Source organism: Macaca fascicularis, chromosome 3 (genome assembly GCF_037993035.2).
Source record: "Macaca fascicularis isolate 582-1 chromosome 3, T2T-MFA8v1.1".
Taxonomy (NCBI): Eukaryota; Metazoa; Chordata; class Mammalia; order Primates; family Cercopithecidae; genus Macaca; species Macaca fascicularis.
The window spans coordinates 181288510-181307581 of NC_088377.1; the positions used below are offsets into that span (position 1 = coordinate 181288510).

The following is a 19072-nucleotide window of genomic DNA, read 5'->3' on the forward strand; positions in this document are numbered from 1 at the left end:
TTCCATCTCTAAGTGTTCACAAGTAAAATCCTTTAAAAGATTTTCAATATTTAGAGAAAAAGAACAATGTCAACTTTTTGAATACATTTATGTCAAATAATAGTATTTGGAATGCCTCTGCCTGGTGCCTAGAAATTTAACCGTAGGAAAATGAAGGCTTCAGTTTAAATGCTTAATTGTTGCTTTTTTATAGCCACCATAAGAGTTTTATAAATTAACTTATTTTTGTCCTTTGAAGGGAACATTTAAAAATATCTAGGAGAGAGCCCATCTCAACAGGCTAACATATTGGCATGGATTAAGTGACAAGCAGAGAGAAAAATAAAAAGCAACAGACAAAAAGACACAACATGATACTGGATAGGGCAGGATTTTTTTCACTTAATATATCTTAGAAATCTCTGCATGTCAAGACACATAGGTCTACCATGTTCTTTTAATGGCTACATGGTATTCTATTTTATGTATGCATCAACTTATTTAACCAATCCCCTACTGACGAACGTTCAAGTTTCTTCCAACAATCTCAGTTATAAACACAGTAGCAATTAAAATCCTTACACATATATTTTTTGCTCACTTTCCTAATTACAGCTTTAGGTTAAATCTACTTGGAGATTTACAAAACTCTAGGGACCCTCTTTCAAGGAAGCAAAAGGTAAAGTTCTCCCCTGCTACGATTAAAAGACTGAAACAAATTCTGACTGCTGAGGCTACTGGTTCCACCAAACTGAACAATGAAGAATCCCTATTTTAGCTAATAAGATATGCTAATTATTATTTCTTTCAGAGATGGTTCCTGGCTTACTAGGGTTAAGTATGCAAATATAAAAAAGATCTGTAATTATCCTTTAAAAGTACATGCGAGTTCTGTAGATTTGGGCTCACAAAGGTGGAGCACTGGTAGACTGGTGTGGATTTTTGCCACTCAGATAAAGTATGAACAAGCTTTTTTGCCCCTGGACTGAGCTGTAGTTCTTTCTCTGATCTATCTAGGCCTTTTCTGAACTCCCCGCTACTGTATCTAGGCCTTTTCTGAACTCCCCGCTACTGAACTATGCAAATAAAAGGAAGCTACAAGGACCCACTGGAGAGAGAGCAAGGAAGAGAAGGCCTGTTTTAAATACAAAAGGTTCTCTGTTTACAAACTTTCAATAAGACAAAACTTTGTGTGCTACCAGTCACTGGTGTTGCACAGTGTCATTCTGGACAGAAGCACAGAGATGAAGAATGCTTAATATCAATCTTCAACAAACTGTTCTGGAAAACAGAATAGATAATAATGTAACCACAGCAGTCTGGTTCAACTTCTATGTAACAAAGTTGTGAGCTGTTTTTCATTTGCCATGGATCCACAGGTTAAAGGTCACATAACCTAAGCATGCCCAGATGAACCAGGTATGCAACCACAGGCAGAACCTAAGTGCCTGGATTGAGGCGAGTAGATGGAATTTAGAAATGGATACCACATGGCAGGATCCCGGATCCAATCAGATCGAGCTCTGGCATCACCGCATGGCAGGATCCAGTCAGATCATGCCTCTCATATCAATTCGTTGCAAAATCCAATCAGATTATGCCTCATTACCCTATGCTTATAAAACCTGACCCAGCCCTTCGCTCGGAGACACTGCTTTGGGAACTATCTCCAGTGTTCTCCTTACTTGTTACAGGTAATAAAACCCCCTTGCTAAATACTCCTTGGCTGTGGTCATTGGGGTGGTACCTGTCAAGTGACCAAACCCACTCCTGTGGGTAACAACAACAAGAAGATAGTTCATGAGCCCGGTGTAACCTTGTACTCAAATCAGATGAGGATTTTATAAAAAGGAAAATTATATGCCATTTTTCACTTATGAACACAGATATAAAAATACTAACTACAGTATTTATAAACTGAATCCAATATTAAAAAGCATACCATATCAAGCACATGAGCAAATGGGGTTTATCTCATAAATAAAAGGGTAATTTAATATTATAAAATATATTAATATGACTTGTCCCATTAGTAGATAAGGAACAAAAAGCATATGAGTGTCTTAATAAATACAGAAAGAACATTTGATATAATTCAATATTCATTACAAAACTTAAACATGATAAAATGTTTCTATCAATTCTTTTTTTTTTTTTTTTTAACAGACAGGGTCTTACCCTGTTGCCCACCCTGGAGTGCAATGATGTGATCACAGCTCACTGCAGCTTCAAACTCCTGGGCTCAAGTGATCCTTTTGCCTCAGCCTCCTGTGTATCTGGGACTATAGGCATGTGCCACCATGTCCAGCTAATTTTTAATTTTTTTTGTAGAGATGGGGTCTCACTATGTTGCCCAGGCTGGCCTTGAACTCCCGGGCTCAAGTGATCCTCTCATCTCAGCCTCCTGAGTAGCTGAGACTACAGGCCTGGGACTACAGGTGTGCACCACCACACCCATTACAGAGTGTTATACCATGTTCATGGATAAAAATGACTTACATGTTTAAAGATGTCAGTTGTTCCTGAAGTAAATATAAATTCAATGTATATCCAATAAATATAAAGCAGATTTTTTGTTTCTGGAACTAAAATTCTTATGAAAGAGTGATGTTAAAATTCACATGAAAACGTGAAGGGACAAGAACAGACAAGGAAAATTTGAAGAACTCTATGGGAACAGGGCTTCCCTACTAGATACCAGGACAGATTAAAGTTACAATGGTTAAGACAACAGGATATTAGAGAAGCCCATGGAATAGAAGAGAGCGCAGAACAAACCTATGCAATTTGATTACGTAAAAACTAAACAACAACAAAAACAACTTCCATTTAACAAGACAGAGCAAATAGTGTCTTTGGGAAAAGACTTTGTGAACCTATCTTATTTAAAAATAAAGTTGCTTCTAAACTAATAACATTAAGGTCAAGCTACTCAATAGTAGAAATGATTATACAAAAGTAGTGGCTTTTGGTGGTTGAAATACAGATGCTGGCATCAGGCTTATCGGGTGTGTGTCCTGGTTCTGTTACCTAATTGTTGTGTAACTCTGATGAGCAAGTTATTCTGCTTCAGTTTCCCTGTTTGTCAAATGGAGACAAATACTGTGGCATTGTGGGGATTAAATCAATTAACAACTGTAAAGTGCCCTGGTATAGCGATGATGCATTTGTTATTAGGGTTCAAGTGTCATTAAGGATTGTTACTGTTATCACTGCATCACTACTGTTACCTTATGTTTACATAACACTTTACAAATTTTCAACCATTTTTCATCTCTGCCATCTCATTCTACCATCAAAGCACCTACATGGATAGATAAGGAAGGTTCCAGCTTACAGTTACCTTGAGCCTGGTTTTTCAACTATAAAATGAGAGGATAATCGCCAAGGCTCCTTTTGGCTCTAAAAACTCATTTCTATTTTACAAGAAAGAAATTTGAGGCAAAGAGATATTAACTGACTTGCCTTAGGTCATAGACAAGTTACTAGCAGTTAGGATTAAAACCTAGGTCTCCCAGATTAATTTGCATTTCAAAGATAGAATAATAATAATTTCCCCAGACTCTCCCTGTATCTAAATTTCTTCTTGGAATTGTAAGCAGATACTTAGGAAGGTAATTCACTTGGGGACCATTTACAATATTACAGATACATTCCAATGACTAGAAGCACCTAACTCATTACTAGGGAGAGAGGGAGTGGAAAGATCTATCTTTTGTGAACAACATTAACATGGGTGATGGTAATACCAGTAATAATAAAGGAGAAAGAATTACCTGGGCAAGCAGACCTGGTTGGATCTGAAGAGGCTGAGCTCCTGGAGCTTGAGTGACGATGGGAACTGCATTTTCCATTCGCACCGAGTAGCCAGCGTGCTTAGAGGGAGAGGCCTGCAAGCCTGTTCCAGACAGTGTGAGGGAGAGAAGGGTTAGCTGAGAGGCTGTGAACTGCTGGATGAAGAAAACCTTCCTAGCCAGCTACGTCATCTTTCAGCTTCCCTTTGCACTGGTCACCGACAATAACCAGGTATTGCCTGGTCCTTGGGAAGTCTCCCCTTAGCTTCTAACGAATTAAAAAACAAAACTCCTCCTGACATCTTGAATGTTTTCAAAGGCTAGAAGGTCAAATTAAGGAGGCTGTGAGGCCAAAAGTAGGACAGTTATGCTGACAGATTACAACAGGAAAACAAGGACTTCTGACCATCAAGATGTACTTGTGTATGTCAAAATAAAGGGTGTTGGGGAGACGTATGAACCCATTTGGAATTGCATTGACTATAACCACACAGTTTACACCATGAGGCTTGCAAAAATAAATTCTTAAGCTTTCTGGGTAAATTGTAACAAAGTGCACAGTCTAGCTTCTTAGAGTCTACAGAAGAGAAGTGCTGGGGTCATGGCCAAAGAATCGTTTTGAGGAGGGGTTCCAGGGAAGTACTTTTCAGACTGATTGATATTCTTCATGGGAGCTGGGACTACATTGGCTGTCAGAGATTGGCAGTTTTCTATAGATAACCCACACAGAGGATATTTCATGCAAGGAAAAGCAAGAGCTGACATCAGCATAACAATGAAAGCACAAACAATGTACTTATTTACAGACAGCTGGCCAGGGACACAGTCCCTGGCAGGTGTGAGAGTCACAATGAATTGACTTGGTGCTGAGGCATAAGCCCTATTGTTTGTAGGTTGGCCACAGTAGGAGAGGAGCCCTCAAGTTCAGTGATACCAGCGCTCTCACTGGAAGAAATGAGGAGGGCCTTTCTCCATGAAAATGAGCGTGACAGAAAACTGCAGGTGCCGAAGCCCCAGAGGCCATTCTGTAAGGAGCAGGTGAGAGGCTGTGGCTGCTTGACCTTACCTTGGAAGCCGGGGGGACACACGATGAGAGCTTGCTGGAACGGGTCAGGCCGGGCACAAATCTGGGCTGTTCCTGTCTGCAGGGGCATGCTCCGCTGGGCCACTGCAGCCATGGATGCCGCTGAGGGCTGGTAGAGTGTAGATGGGTAGTTTAGTATGGAGACTTCGGGATTGGCTAAGGAAACAGTGGCACTGGTAGAGGAGGGAGCCTAAAGGAGTGATGGGGATTAAACAAAAATAAACAAAAATAAAAAATGAGGGAGGTGGTATGTTGGGAGACACGAATCTAAATCAAATAAATGAACTCAAAGAAGAACAAACCAACAAAAACTAAGAGCAAAAAGGCAGAAGCAGAGAGGAGTGGAAACACAGCTGAAAGTCACAGGGAAAAGCAGGTCCCTGAAGGCACGAGAGACAGTCACCTTGGTGTTCACATTCAGACCTCCTCCTGACATTTGTGGGGCCCGGACAAGAGGACACATGGATGTCTGCTACCATATGTCTAAATGCTGAAAAGCCTAAAAATAAAGCTAGAAACCTGTTTAATAAAATGTTCTGCCTTTTCATTTTGACAAAAACACCTTCTCAATCACCCGGAAGACCAGGCGTGAGTTGAGGACTCTGGGATTCCTTGGGTTCTGTGCTGGCGCATGGTGACGGGGAGAGTGCTGGACCTTGCCCTCCTTCTCTCTGCCGAGCCCCATTCCATCCCACAACACGATGGGCTTTGACTGCCTGGACCTGCCAGCCTGCACGTTCAAGCTCTGCTCACACTCCCCTCGGGCCTGGTGGGTGCAGTCCACATGTGGGAGGACAAATCCAGGGGGAGGCTCTTGCAGGCCCTAAAGAACTATGCTCTCAGGTACCCAGAGCTTGGCACAGAAGCACATGCAACAGGCAGAGAGCAGGGCCGAGGACGGGCTCAGATCTACGGGCAGTACTGTTTATAGATGTCCTTAGATGGCTGCAAAGCAGGTTACTGCTAAGAGAAGTGCAGGAGACGTATGCAGAGAGGGAGAGGGACATGCTGAGCCTGGGCTTTGTGTCTGAATCCCATGCATTCATGCTGGTATGCAGTAATGAAGCCTGGCAGATAGAAAAGATGCTGGTGAGTTCGGATAACTGAAATGGAGGTGGCTTTGACAAACACAAGCCACTGGCATTATGTCCTCTCGCCTTTCCCCTTCAGAAAGAGACATGACTTGAGACTGAACTTGCATGCAAAATGAGGCTGTAGAAGGAAAACAAATTCTAACTTTGGAATTCTCCCGTTTCCCCCATCTTAGCCTTCATACCGATCCTTTAGCAAAGTAAGTGGAGGTTACCAGTGGTTTCACATTCAGCACTGTCTACAGGAGGTTTTGCCTCTAGAAGTTGCAAGGACCAGGGAATATGGAGGCAGAAACCATGAAGATATCTTGGACACAAATAGACTTTCAAGTAGGGTGTGTATGTGTGTCACATTTGATAAAAAGGACAAAGTCTTATTTTACATATGTTTTCTATACTTAGAAAGATTTTGTGCTAAATTTCATTGCAAAGCAAATTGATTTGTTTGAAAATAATCATGAAATTGAGTGGCACAGATGTCTGATTTTAAGCCACGTTTTTTTTTTTTTTTTTTTGAGACGGAGTCTTGCTCTGTAGCCCAGGCTGGAGTGCAGTGGAGCAATCTCGGCTCACTGCAAGCTCCGCCTCCCGGGTTCACGCCATTCTCCTGCCTCAGCCTCCTGAGTAGCTGGGACTACAGGCACCCGCCACTGCGCCCAGCTAATTTTTTTTATATTTTTAGTAGAGACGGGGTTTCACCATGGTCTTGATCTCCTGACCTTGTGATCCACCCGCCTCGGCCTCCCAAAGTACTAGGATTATAGGTGTGAGCCACCGTGCCCGGCCAAAGCCACGTTTTAAAGTGGGTGTGCTTTTGCAGCATCGCATAGTCTGCTTGGGACATGTGTGCACATATGTGCACATCAGTGTCTGTGTTTTGTCAGATGACATGACTTGTATTTCCTGTTTTCTCCATATCACGATCTCTTCCGGAGGCTTCTTCCCCCTCAACCCTCCACATTCCCCATGGTCTGCTCATATCTAGACTCCCCCAGCCCTTAGCCCCTGTGGGTGTCCCTGCTGGGGGTCCAGGGACCTGTATCCTCTAGGCTCCCAAACTTGTGCTTGGTGGTTCTACCTTCTTGCCAGCCACTGCTCCTGCTGCTTCCTTCCTGATGTCCCTGGAACCCACTGACTCTTTTCAGTTGCGACTTCCTGGCGCCTGGGACCTGTAAGGCCCTGACTAGAAATGTTCTGGTCTCTACTTCCCTTCCGGCCTTCTTGAGCACAGAGGCTAGATCATGCTTTCCAAAAGACACCTTTGTGCATGTCAGCACCCCTGCTCCAAAGTCCCAATTACGGCTTGATGAACATGGTATGCGCCTTGGTCTGGCATGCCCTGTTTTCCCTGGTTTGGCCAACCTTACCTTCTAGACTTATTTCCCTCTGCCCCTCACTCTTCTGACACCAAGATTAGTTTACTCATTGTTTTCCAAGCATACTATGAGCACTGGCCTTTCCCCTCATACAAGTTCTCTGACCCATAGCATTCTCTCCAAGCCTCTGTGCTTTAAGGCCTAGCCTGGGTCCCATATGCCCCATTGTGAAAGCCTTTCGGACACCATTAATGGAAATGAATTGCTCCTTCCTTGGCTATCACACAGTACAATATAGCCTTCTAGCCCAGCTCCTGTCACAATCTGCCTTACAGTACAGTTGGTCTTTCCAGCCTAAAGTCTCCTGGGAGGGAGGGGCTGTGTCTTAGTGGTGTTTTCCTCCAGCCTGCAGTGGGCTCTCCTTCCTTTCGATTCTGTAACACATAATCTGTTCGTCTACCTGGCCCCTAGTGCATGCTATTCTGCATTTTGATTAATGAAGCTTACAGGTCTGGCTATGGATAGCTTTAGAGCTGGGCAGGGTTTGTTTTCAGACTTCCAACAGCTCTTTCACCCTAAGGAGAGTTTCAAGAATGCTTTTTCTTTTTGCTTCAGCCTGTCTCACCATGGAGACCATAAGCTTCTTGAGAGGCTGAATCTTCCAGTTCTTTGTAGACTCAAGGACAAATGGCACAGTCTCCAGTGTGACCATCAGACATGCATAAGGTTTTCCCCCAGTTTCTAATCCTGCTTAAGGACCAGTTGAAGAAGCCCATGTGAGGGCAACAAAAAGTTTTCTACTTCTGTGTATCTTCCTGTAGCTCTCAGAAAGGTAACTAGCCTATCATTGCCAGAGAGGAGCACACAGAGAACTGGGAAGAGCTCTTGCAGCTGACAAATAGTAATAACAAGAAAAAGCAAGTTAAAAAAAATTAGAGACTGGGGTCTTGCTATGTTGCCCTGGCTGGACTTGAACTCCTGACTCAAGTGGTCCTCCCACTTCAGCCTTCCAAATAGCTAGGATTACAGGTGTGCACCACTGTGCCTGGTGAAAAAGCAAGTTTACTGATGACACAGGTTTTCCAAAAATGAAAGAAGTGATTCCTGGAAGCAGTTTTAGTAGATGTTTCAAATGGTTCCAGAAAGAAGGGGTTTGAGCTTGGTCTATAAACCCAAATTCAAATTCTTGGTAGAAGACTAGGTCCAAATAATAGAATTCCACGGAAATGTTAGAGAAGTGGCTGACACACATGATAAACAAGGAATAGCTCAGAGAAGACTTATTATTCAATATGTTACCAACTGGGTAACCTGAAAGTTTTAGAAAGCAGAGGAAGTCAGCTGCCCTGAGACATAAGGGGTTATGAATTATTGACCCAGCTTCCTTGAGAAATAAAGGATTGTAGATTCATGATCATTTGGGAAATAGTTCTTTGGTTAGTCTACTGGATATATGTTAAAGGCAGCAAGAAATTCTTTAAGTAGTTTAACGTCCTTCAACTTCTAACAGAAAACTATGCATATATTTTATTGCTTCTAAATATCTAAATGGGCAAACAGCTCCAAGGAGCTCATGTAGAAAGCAAGCTACTAGAACCAGCAATGAACAAAAGAAGTCTTTTTGGATTTAAAGAGCACACATCATCTAGGAAAGGCATTTGGGGACCTTCATAAGACTTACTTAAGGCTTACTTATGCTGCTGTGTATGTATATTTTAAGAGTCCAGACTCTGAAGTCAGATAGCTGGTGTAAAGCCCAAGATCATCTCTCATGAACAAGGAAGGGCCTTGGGTAAGAGAATTAATCACTCTGTGCCTCAGTTTCCTCCTCTAAAATGGAAATGATAATAATAAAACCTATCGCGGGCGCGGTGGCTCAAGCCTGTAATCCCAGCACTTTGGGAGGCCTAGACGGGCTGATCACGAGGTCAGGAGATCGAGACCATCCTGGCTAACACGGTGAAACCCCGTCTCTACTAAAAAATACAAAAAACTAGCTGGGCGCAGTGGCGGGCGCCTGTAGTCCCAGCTACTCAGGAGGCTGAGGCAGGAGAATGGCGTAAACCCGGGAGGCGGAGCTTGCAGTGAGCTGAGATCCGGCCACTGCACTCCAGCCTGGGCGACAGAGTGAGACTCCATCTCAAAAAAAAAAAAAAAAAAAAAAAAAAAAAAAATAATAATAATAATAAAACCTATCTCACAATGTTGCTGGGAGGATTAAGAGTTATGGTGCGCTTAGTAGAGCCTGGCACATAATAAATGTTAGCTATTAGTAATGATGTTATTTATTAACAACATTATCAGTGGAGGGAAAGCATGCCTTAGAACTTAAGGCTAGGTGTGTCCTGAGTAATTTTTTTTTCTGATGTATTCAAAAGTAGGGAGCAGAATGCAATGCAAGAGAATGGAAATCCTGTTCTTGGACCCTTTGCTTTTGTGGGATGTCATTTTCCCTTACCCACAACTCTGGCCCAACCATTACACTAAGTTACCAGCTACTTCTACCTTACCCCAGTCCCAAGCCAGATCTGGATGGTCTCAGTGCTGTGGAGAAGACAGGTGTTCTTATTTGACAACTGCCTTTTGATGAGAAACCCTTTTAGTTTTGCAGAGCCTTTGTGACACTCTTTGGAGTGGATATGCTGGCTGTCATATGACCAGCAAGATGGCGGTGGCCCCCCCGTCTGGTCAGGGACCACAGTTCTCCAGCCCAGCAGAAAGACATCCATGGGAAGGACAGCCTGCTGGGGAGACTCCACCTGACATGACGCCTGCATTAGAGGGGTGCTCCTTCCTCCTATTTCTCAGATGCCTTTGATACCTGATGGGGCAGATGGCAGATGGGGACAGGTAGTTTGGGGTTAGGGAGTTAAGATCAGGTGTCTCATGAGGGAAAAACAAATATCTTCAAGGAGGTAATGAACAAAACCATGCTGATTTTTGTCAGGAAGCTCACAGGTCTGGCTATGGATGCCTTAGCCTTAGGGCTTGGCAAGGTTTGTTTTCGGACTCCCAACAGCTCTTTCACCCTAAGGAGAGCTTCAAGAATGCAAATGGCCCCCAGGGGGCAGCAGATTCCAGGTGGCCTCTCCTAGAATTTGGGCAAAGGGAGATGGCAGGCTGGGAAGAAAAGCTAGGCCTGAGCAGGGCAATGTGCCACAAGGATGGCCTAGGGAAAAAGGGTGGGAAGGGGAGGGGCTGAAAAGCAGGTGGCACTGACTCTTCAGTGACAGGAGGGACCTTTTAAAAAGAATGGACATAAGGTATTCACATTTCAGGTACACACACATCCACACAGAAGTCTTGTCATTCCAGATTGACATTAAGACCAAAAATCTGGGGACCCTTCTTTGGGGGAACCAGGAAGATTGAAACATGGGAGTAGGAGTCACAGTTTCTTAGACACTAGAGGCAGTCTCAGCTCGGACTTGGAGATTATCCATTCAATAAATATTGCCTGGGTGTCATCCAGGTTTCAAGCAGCATGTTAGCTGCTCGTTCTGCCAATTTCCTGGAAATCTGTGGGAAGAAAACTTTAGCTTCCTGATCCCATTTAGTTCCAGCTGCTGGGATTCTGGTGACAGGCTGATGAACTGATTTTCTCCATGACTCGGAGAAAGGACAGGTTTTATCTGTCCCAAAAGGAGATCAGGTAGATCCAGCCATATGGGGATGAGGGGAAGGGCCTGAACTGGGTGATTCCCTGAGTCCTTCCCAGTTCTAGAATCTTTATTTTTTTTTAGATTAAACCCATGTTTCCATGATCTTTTTCTTTGTTTTCTGAGACGGGGTCTCACTCTGTCCCCTAGGCTGGAATGCAATGACATAATCATAGGTCACTGCAGCCCTGAAGTCCTGAGCTCAAGTCAATTATCCTACCTCTGCCTCCTGAGTAGCTGAGACTATAGGCGTGCACCACCACACCCAGCTACTTTTTGTATTTTTTGTAGAGACGGGGTCTCACTGTGTTGCCCAGGCTAGTCTTGAACTTCCTGGCTTTAAGTGATCCTCCTACCCTGACTCCCAAAGTGCTGGGATTATAGGCATGAGCCACTGGGCCTGGCCAGTTCTGGAATTCTTTACGAGGCAGATATCAGGCATAAAAGGATCATAGCACTCCCTTCCCCCTATTCTCACATCAGGTCAGAGGAAAGCAGTAAGGGGAACCCTCTCAGAGAGAATGCCCCTCACCAGTCCTTTCTGAGACCTGTCAATGGGGCCCGTAGTCAACACAAAATGTGCCTGGGTCCCTCAAAAGAAATAACCTTGGATGCAAATACTTTGTTCAGCTGTTGAATATGACAGCAGGAATTTGGTCTCCTGACTAGGTATGATGGAAAATACAACTTCTGAGGCTCACACCGTGCAGCCCCGCCTCTTTCCCCTCTGCTCCCCACTTACCTGGTTGTGGACAGTGGTCAGCTGGTTGTTAAAGGTCATGGTCAGGTTGGTGGACGTGCTGGGGGCCACGTGCGTGATGAAAGGGGTTTTGCTCTGGTTCACTGTGTCATACATATTCACCCGACGCTTGCAGATCTCCATGTTCTGGAAACATGATTTGACGCTGTTCATGCAAAAGGCAGAGGCATATAGAGACATAAGGGAGGGGAAGAGGGTAACATGGGATGAAGGGGAGAAAACAGAGAAAGAAAAGGAGAGAAGGGTTAATTCAGGAAACAGGACAAGCAGGGAGACTAAACTTTAGGTCTAAGTTTTTTGGATTGCTTGTGCAAAGTCTGTGCATTTGCAACAGGCACGGTTATTTAGATGAATTTCCTCCAATGCCCTACTACCCTTTCTCCATGTAGGTTCTACATATCACAACAAAACTGTCTGCTCACACTGCATGCTCACTCAGATCCACCTGCAGCGTCACTGCTCATTCTCAACTCTCAGCCTGCTTTCTGGCCCATAAACCAAAGCATAAGCTCTCTGAATGGGAACATTAAGTAGTCACTTACAACCCGTTATAACCCGCCTCCACCTTTCCCAAACACAACCCTTGTGCTCACCTTCTTCAGCTACCCTGGGTCACCAGCACCACCTAGGGGATGGCCAAAGAACTCTCCAACCCAGTATGGTGACCCTATTGCCATGCTTTCTCCCACAGGAGTTGTGCAGGTAGATAATGGAAACAGTAATAATACTAACAATAATAGTGGTTAACATTTATTAGTGTCCTAATAATAATACTCTGCAACTTCTCACTCGGTCCAGTGACATCAATAAGACAGAGACATGATTCTTGTCCCTACTTTACGAGTAAGGCTGAAGCTTAGGGAGGTAGGGAGTTTCCCGAGGATAGGTAATCACTGGCTACTTTCGCATATGCACATACGCACTGTTTCACCAACTTCAGCCTTCATTTTCTTGTCTAAGTCTTGTCCAGTTACATGAAATATACATTTTCTCCTTTTCTTCCCCCATTGCATCTATGTATCAAAACAAAACCCCAACTACAAAAGTAAAGTATAAAAGTGGTGCTGAAACCAGCATCAAGGAAAAGGAAAGCCACAAGTGGCCTCAACCACCCAAATTCTTGAAAATTGACCAAAAAGTGTCCTTCAGAATTTATACAGTGCTTCTCATTCATTTCTTGTAGTTAAACTTACTTTTCCTCAAATGCTAATATTCAAGATAATAAAATCCCTTTTAGTCTGTGTGGGGTGGCTCTCGCCTTAATCCCAGCACTTTGGGAGGTCAAGGTGGGAGAAGTTCAAGGGCTCAAAACCAGCTTGGACAACATAGGGAGACCCCATTCTCTATAAAAAAACATAAAAATTAGCTGGGTGTGGTGGCACATGCTCATGATCCCAGCTACTTAGGAGGCTGAGGTCGGAGAATCACTTGAGCCTGCAAGGTCGAGGCTACAGTGAGCCATGATTATGCCACTATATTCCAGGCTGGGTGACAGGGCAAGACCCTGTCTCAAAAAAAGAAAAAGAAAAAGAAAAAAATCCCATTTAATTTTCAATTCAAAATGTCTATTTTACTTATAAAAAATGTAATAACTGAATATAAAAGTAAAATAAAAGTTTTCTACTATTTTAGGATTACAAACGTGTACTACTTCAGCACTCTGTGAGTGTGCTATCTTTGGGGCTAAGCAGGTGTCTGTGGGCTATTCCCAAACATCCTTGCTGTGAAAAATGCATTCCAAGTTTCAAACAACTGACTGAGACGCGACTTAGAGAGTCCTACTTCTTTCTAAGATTCTGACCATTTACACTGCCCGTGTCATGCACACGACATAACCATTTACCAACTGATGATGCTGGAGAGAAAAGAAAACATATTGCACGATATCCCATAGCTAAAAATACTCCTAATAATGCTGTTACTGCCAGTGTGTTTTCAGCTCCTACTAAGCACCAAGGTCTTGTGTGTGGAGGCTGTAGCAAAAAACCAATGTATTTTGTATTCTTTTTGGAATTGGTTTAAAGCATTTGATGTTTCATGACAATTCAACACAAAATTTTCATACTCCTTCAGAATTTTCTAACTGAAATATTTCAAGTTTTGGGTTTTAGGAAAGGGCAAGTACTTTCACTTTAGGTTTACAAGAAAATTGGTTTTAAAAAAATTGTGCACTGGAATCCTGGTATGGAGAAAGGAGTGGGGTCTCTATCACCTAGTAATCCAGTAGCTGTGGCTCAGCTCCCAGGGTGGGGGCGCTACAGCAGCATGGGCCTGGAGGTTTATCCTTGCCCTGGAGTTCTTCAAGGTCTTCCCAGCAAGTTCTAGAGAACTTTAGGGACCAGGCCTACTTTCAGGCAAGCCTAGGTGTGTTCAGAGACCCACCTTTCCTTCTTAGGCTCATTTCTTTTTTTTTTTTTTTTTGAGACGGAGTCTTGTTCTGTCGCCCAGGCTGGAGTGCAGTGGCGCGATCTCGGCTCACTGCAAGCTCCGCCTCCCGGGTTCACGCCATTCTCCTGCCTCAGCCTCCCGAGTAGCTGGGACTACAGGCGCCCACAACCGCGCCCGGCTAATTTTTTTGTATTTTTAGTAGAGACGGGGTTTCACCGTGGTCTCGATCTCCTGACCTTGTGATCCGCCCGCCTCGGCCTCCCAAAGTGCTGGGATTACAGGCGTGAGCCACCGCGCCCGGCTTAGGCTCATTTCTGAGTTCTAACCTGCCAGTGCCCCTCTTGGGTCCCAGACGAACTTCTGAATTGGTTGCTGATGCTCACCGTCTCCATGTGACCAAGCTGTGAAACACTCTACTGATGCTTCCTTACAGAATCCAGAGGTGGATGGACTCTGAGGTCATTAAAGCCCCACGCTTTATGGGGGTGGCTGTCTGACTGTTGGGGCAGACGACTAACAGGACCTCTGTAGAGGGCACCTCCACCCTCAGTCTCCTATCCATAGCTGTTTCTCAGTCATTCCATTTTACCCCTGATATCAAAAGACAGAACTCATGGGAGCCCTATCCAGTAAATTGCCAAGTGTGCCTTTCTTGGGGTACAGACGGACAGCTCTGTGGCTGACCCCTATGGCACTCGGAAACAGGACAAATCCAGGTCAGGTGCAGTGGCTCATGCCTATAATCCGACCTGAGGTCAGGAGCTCAAGACCAGCCTGGCCAACATGGTAGAACTCTGTCTCTATTAAAACTACAAAACTTAGTAGGGCATGGTGGCGTGTGCCTGTCGTCCCAGCTACTCGGGAGGCTGAGGCAGGAGAATTGCTTGAACCTGAGAGGTGGAGGCTGCAGTGACGCAGTGGGCAGAGATCGTACTGCTGCACTCCAGCCTGTGCAACAGAGTAAGACTTGAACTCAAAAAAAAAAAAAAAGAAACAGGAAAAATCCCGTAACAAGAGTAGGGGAGGGATGGGTCCAGATTCCTTCTTTGTATGGGAGTTTAGTTGTTTCAAGCATCCTTTTACATTAAAGAGGCACTATCTGGTTCTTGCAATGCCATTTAACTTGCATCACTGAGAGTAAGACATAAAACTGAAAAGGAGGCAGCACTATCCGTGGCGGTGCCGCCCACTCACTTCCTGTAGGCCAGGAAGGGGCGGGTCCAGCCTTGAGACCCAGCCCTCTCTGACTCTGGAGACAGCAGGGCCCGCCATGATACGCGCAATTCTCACATCTCCAGGCTCTTCTCACAGGATTCCCTTCCCCTGTTGATCCTTACAGAATCTGTTGCTCTCTTGAGCACACCCCTTTTCCCTGCAGATGTAGGATGTGTTTATTTATTCTTTCACATCCCAAGTACCTCAGGGTTGAGAGGCTGAAGTGAGACCCTCCATTACCTTCCCATCCACCAATGGCTTCCTTTTTTTTTTTTTTTTTTTTTTTTGACGGAGTCTCGCTCTGTCTCCCAGGCTGGAGTGCAGTGGCGTTATCTCAGCTCACTGCAACCTCCGCCTCCTGGGTTCAAGCGATTCTTGTGCTTCAGCCTCCACAGTAGTTGTAATTACAGGTGCTCCCCACCACGCCTGGCTAATTTTTGTATTTTTAGTAGAGACGGGGTTTTACCATGTTGTCCAGGCTGGTCTCAAGTTCCTGACCTCAGGTGATCCGCCCTCCGTGGCTTCCCGAAGTGCTGGGATTACAGGTGTGAGCCACTGCACCCGGCCATGACTTCCTTTCCTCTCCTCTTCGTTCACTGAGGCCTTTGCCACTGGCTGGATCTTCCACTCCAAGCCATTCCCTGCCTCGCCAGGAAAGCTTCAGAAGTCACAGGTTCCTTGTCAAACACGCTAGCTTCCTGCTTACTTCTTATATCCAGTGACTCTTGTCCTCAAATCAGTACAGCAACTCATTCATTCCCTGGACCGTCAAACCTGAAATTGCTCCACCTCCAGAAACTGTAAGTTCAAGCATCCTGTTTCCCAGCCACATTCTTCCTCCATCCGGCTCATTCCACTATGACTATGATAACCCTTCTCTGCATTGACTAGAACACCGCGTTTACTTGGATCCCCTCCCATCTTCACTTCCTTTCCCTTTGGGCAAAGCCTCCAATAGCCATCATTCTGGATTACAGTTACTGGCTGGCTAGCCTCATCAGCTTCCTTGTCAATCTGTCTTCTTCTCTTATCAGCCTGGCAAAAATTCCACCTGGACAAATCCAGATCAGGAGACTGATCTGTCTTCTCTATGCCTTCACCCGGGGAGATCAGTTACACTATAAACGATTCATGTCCAACCTCAGGGCTCAACAATTCCACCGTATTTCTCTGGTCAGTTTGCTCTGCCACCTTCTGCTCCAGCTACTTAAATTTTCTACCCTTCCTAAACCACCCTCCACCTTGTTCTCAACAGATAACCTCATTGCCTACTTCTGAGAAGCAGAAGCTGTCTGACAGGACTCCCTCAACTTTTCTCCACTAGACCAGCACATACGCTGCATCCACACGCCCCTCCTCCATCCATCCTTCCAGTGACACTAGCCCATCCCTGTGCTCTGAACCCTGTCTAAAAAACAATCCCCCTGACCCCTCCCCAGTCACCCCTCTATTTCTTCTTTTGCATAGCCTCACTTCATGAAAGGTTGCTATTTCTTCACCTCTCATTTGGTCTTTCAACCTGCTAAACTGGTTTCTGCTTTTACCACTCCACTGAATGGCTGCCACTGCGTTACTGACAACTTGCGAATTGTTAAACCCAATGGACATTTTTTTGCCAGACTCATTTCACTTGTGTGGCAGCAGACAGATCTTTGCTCAGCACAGATCTAACCAGCTATTCCCTTGCTTAAGAATCATTTAATGAGTTCCCATTGCTTTTTGGATCAAGATTAAAAACCTTAACATGTACGGCCTGCCCTGGCTGACTGGGTGCCTCACTGTCTCACCTACTGCCTTCTGGGATGGGTGCATGGTCCTGCCCATGGGGGAGTGTCCTGTCCACACAGGCAATGCCCTGCCTGCTCATGCCCATCCTCTTCCTTATCCTTCACAGGCCACTTCCTGGGAGTCTTCCTGGTCTGCCCCAAAATGATGCTCCCCTGTGGTATGCTCTCATCACACCTGATACTTGTCCTGGGAGCAGCCTGCTGATTTGGGCATCACTTGTTTTATACCATTGTCTCCTGTGGATTGCAAGCTCCAGTGGGCAGGGCCGTCTGCTCTGCTCACCACTGTACCCCAGCACACAGCACACTGGAGAAATGAATGAACAAATCCAAACCCAAACTAGACTGGGTCCACTCTGGGATGGTTCTGGGAGCAACCTTTGGCCCTGAGACTGGTTTTGCTCTACAAAGACTACCATTTCGGGCACCTCTCTTCCTGCACAGATACCCAGAGTCAGGTTCACCCAGCTCTGTGCTCTCCTCTTCCTTCCTTTTCCGTGTGAAGCCAACTGCAGGCCAGGAACCCAATCCAGCCACTGCCCACTTTCTTTCTTTCTTTTTTGAGAGGGAGTCTCGCTCTGTCACCCAGGCTGGAGTGCAGTGGAGCGATCTTGGCTCACTGCAAGCTCCGCCTCCCGGGTTCACACCATTCTCCTGCGTCAGCCTCCAGAGTAGCTGGGACTACAGGCACCCACCACCATGCCCAGCTAATTTTTTGTATTTTTAGTAGAGACGGGGTTTCACCATGTTAGCCAGGATGGTTTAATCTCCTGACCTCATGGTCCGCCTGCCTCAGCCTCCCAAAGTGCTGGGATTACAGGCATGAGCCACTGTGCCCGGCCTCTTTTTTTTTTTTTTTCTTTTTTTGAGACGAAGTCTTGCTCTGTCACCCAGGCTGATGTGCAATGGTGCAATCTTGGCTCACTGCAACCTCCGCCTCCTGGGTTGAAGTGATTCTCCTGCCTCAGCCTCCCAAATAGCTGGGATTACAGGTGCGCCCCACCATACCCAGCTAATTTTTGTATCTTTAGTAGGGACAGGGTTTCACCATGTTGGCCAGGCCGGTCTCAAACTCCTGACCTCAGGTGATCCACCTGCCTCGGCCTCCCAAAGTGCTAGGATTACAGGCGTGAGCCACCATGCCTGGCCCTGCCCACTTTCATAAATGTTTTATTAGAATGCGGCCTCACTCATCTGTTTATGTATTGCATCTGTGGCTGCTTTCAGCTACAGTGACAGCAGAGTAGCTGTTACCGAGACCTTATGGCTGCAAAACCTAAAATATGTAGTGTCTGGGCCTTTAAAGTTTGCTGATCCCTGGTACGAAGTATCAAACAGGACACCTACTGTGTGCTGTGGGGAAAATCCAGTAAGTGTGTCATGGTGACAAAGGGATGGTTCAGGGTTTCGATTGGAGTGATTCTCTTGTCAGCGTCAATGGTCAGCATCTTCTTCAACAGGTCAATGAACTCTCGCCGGTCAGCCTTTTCCACCAACATGTCGCTCCCTTCCAAATCTGTTGTCATGTTCACCTGGATGCAAGTAAGGACAGGTTACCAAGGACGACCCCAGCGTGCCTCCCCTCTCCTGGCTCCCCTTATTTTTTGCCCTGCAACTTCCTCCTGATCTCTCAAGCCCCCTTTCTCAGTTCCCAGGAACTCTGCCCCATGGGAGGCACCACCCACATGTTGTCATTGCCCACAGGATGTGGCTTGTCTCTCTGCAGGAAAGGCAGAGAGGGGCTGTGCCCCAGGAAGGGGAGAGGGCCGCTGCTGGGACCTGCAAATATAGCTGAATGACAGGATGTAAACTGCTCCTGCTTTCATCAGTTAAGTTGAAATGCAGCTTTCATCACTCCTCATTAAAAATAACCACAAGATGAAAAGAGTCCTGCAGACTGGCTGCATAACAATGGGAGTGTTAATACTATTGAACTGTACCCTTAACAAAGGCTAAGATGATAAATTTTATGCTGTTTGCCACAATTTTTAAAAAAGAA

The 19072-nt window shown here is 45.3% G+C and overlaps 1 protein-coding gene across 11 annotated transcripts in view; it reads right to left on the reverse strand.

The window, feature by feature from the left end:
• The window catches only part of HIPK2 (homeodomain interacting protein kinase 2), a 220471-nt gene that overhangs the window by 49233 nt on the left and 152166 nt on the right, over window positions 1-19072 (reverse strand). For 6 of the 11 annotated variants that reach the window (XM_045388254.2, XM_074036124.1, XM_074036125.1 and 3 more), the window contains 4 exons: window positions 18421-18605; window positions 11666-11828; window positions 4840-5047; window positions 3756-3877 (listed from right to left, as the gene is read on the reverse strand). In XM_045388254.2, the coding sequence (XP_045244189.2) occupies window positions 3756-3877; window positions 4840-5047; window positions 11666-11828; window positions 18421-18605 (678 nt within the window). The remainder of the gene's footprint in view (window positions 1-3755; window positions 3878-4839; window positions 5048-11665; window positions 11829-18420; window positions 18606-19072) is intronic. The other 5 variants (XM_045388257.2, XM_074036126.1, XM_074036132.1 and 2 more) reach the window with 1 other exon arrangement.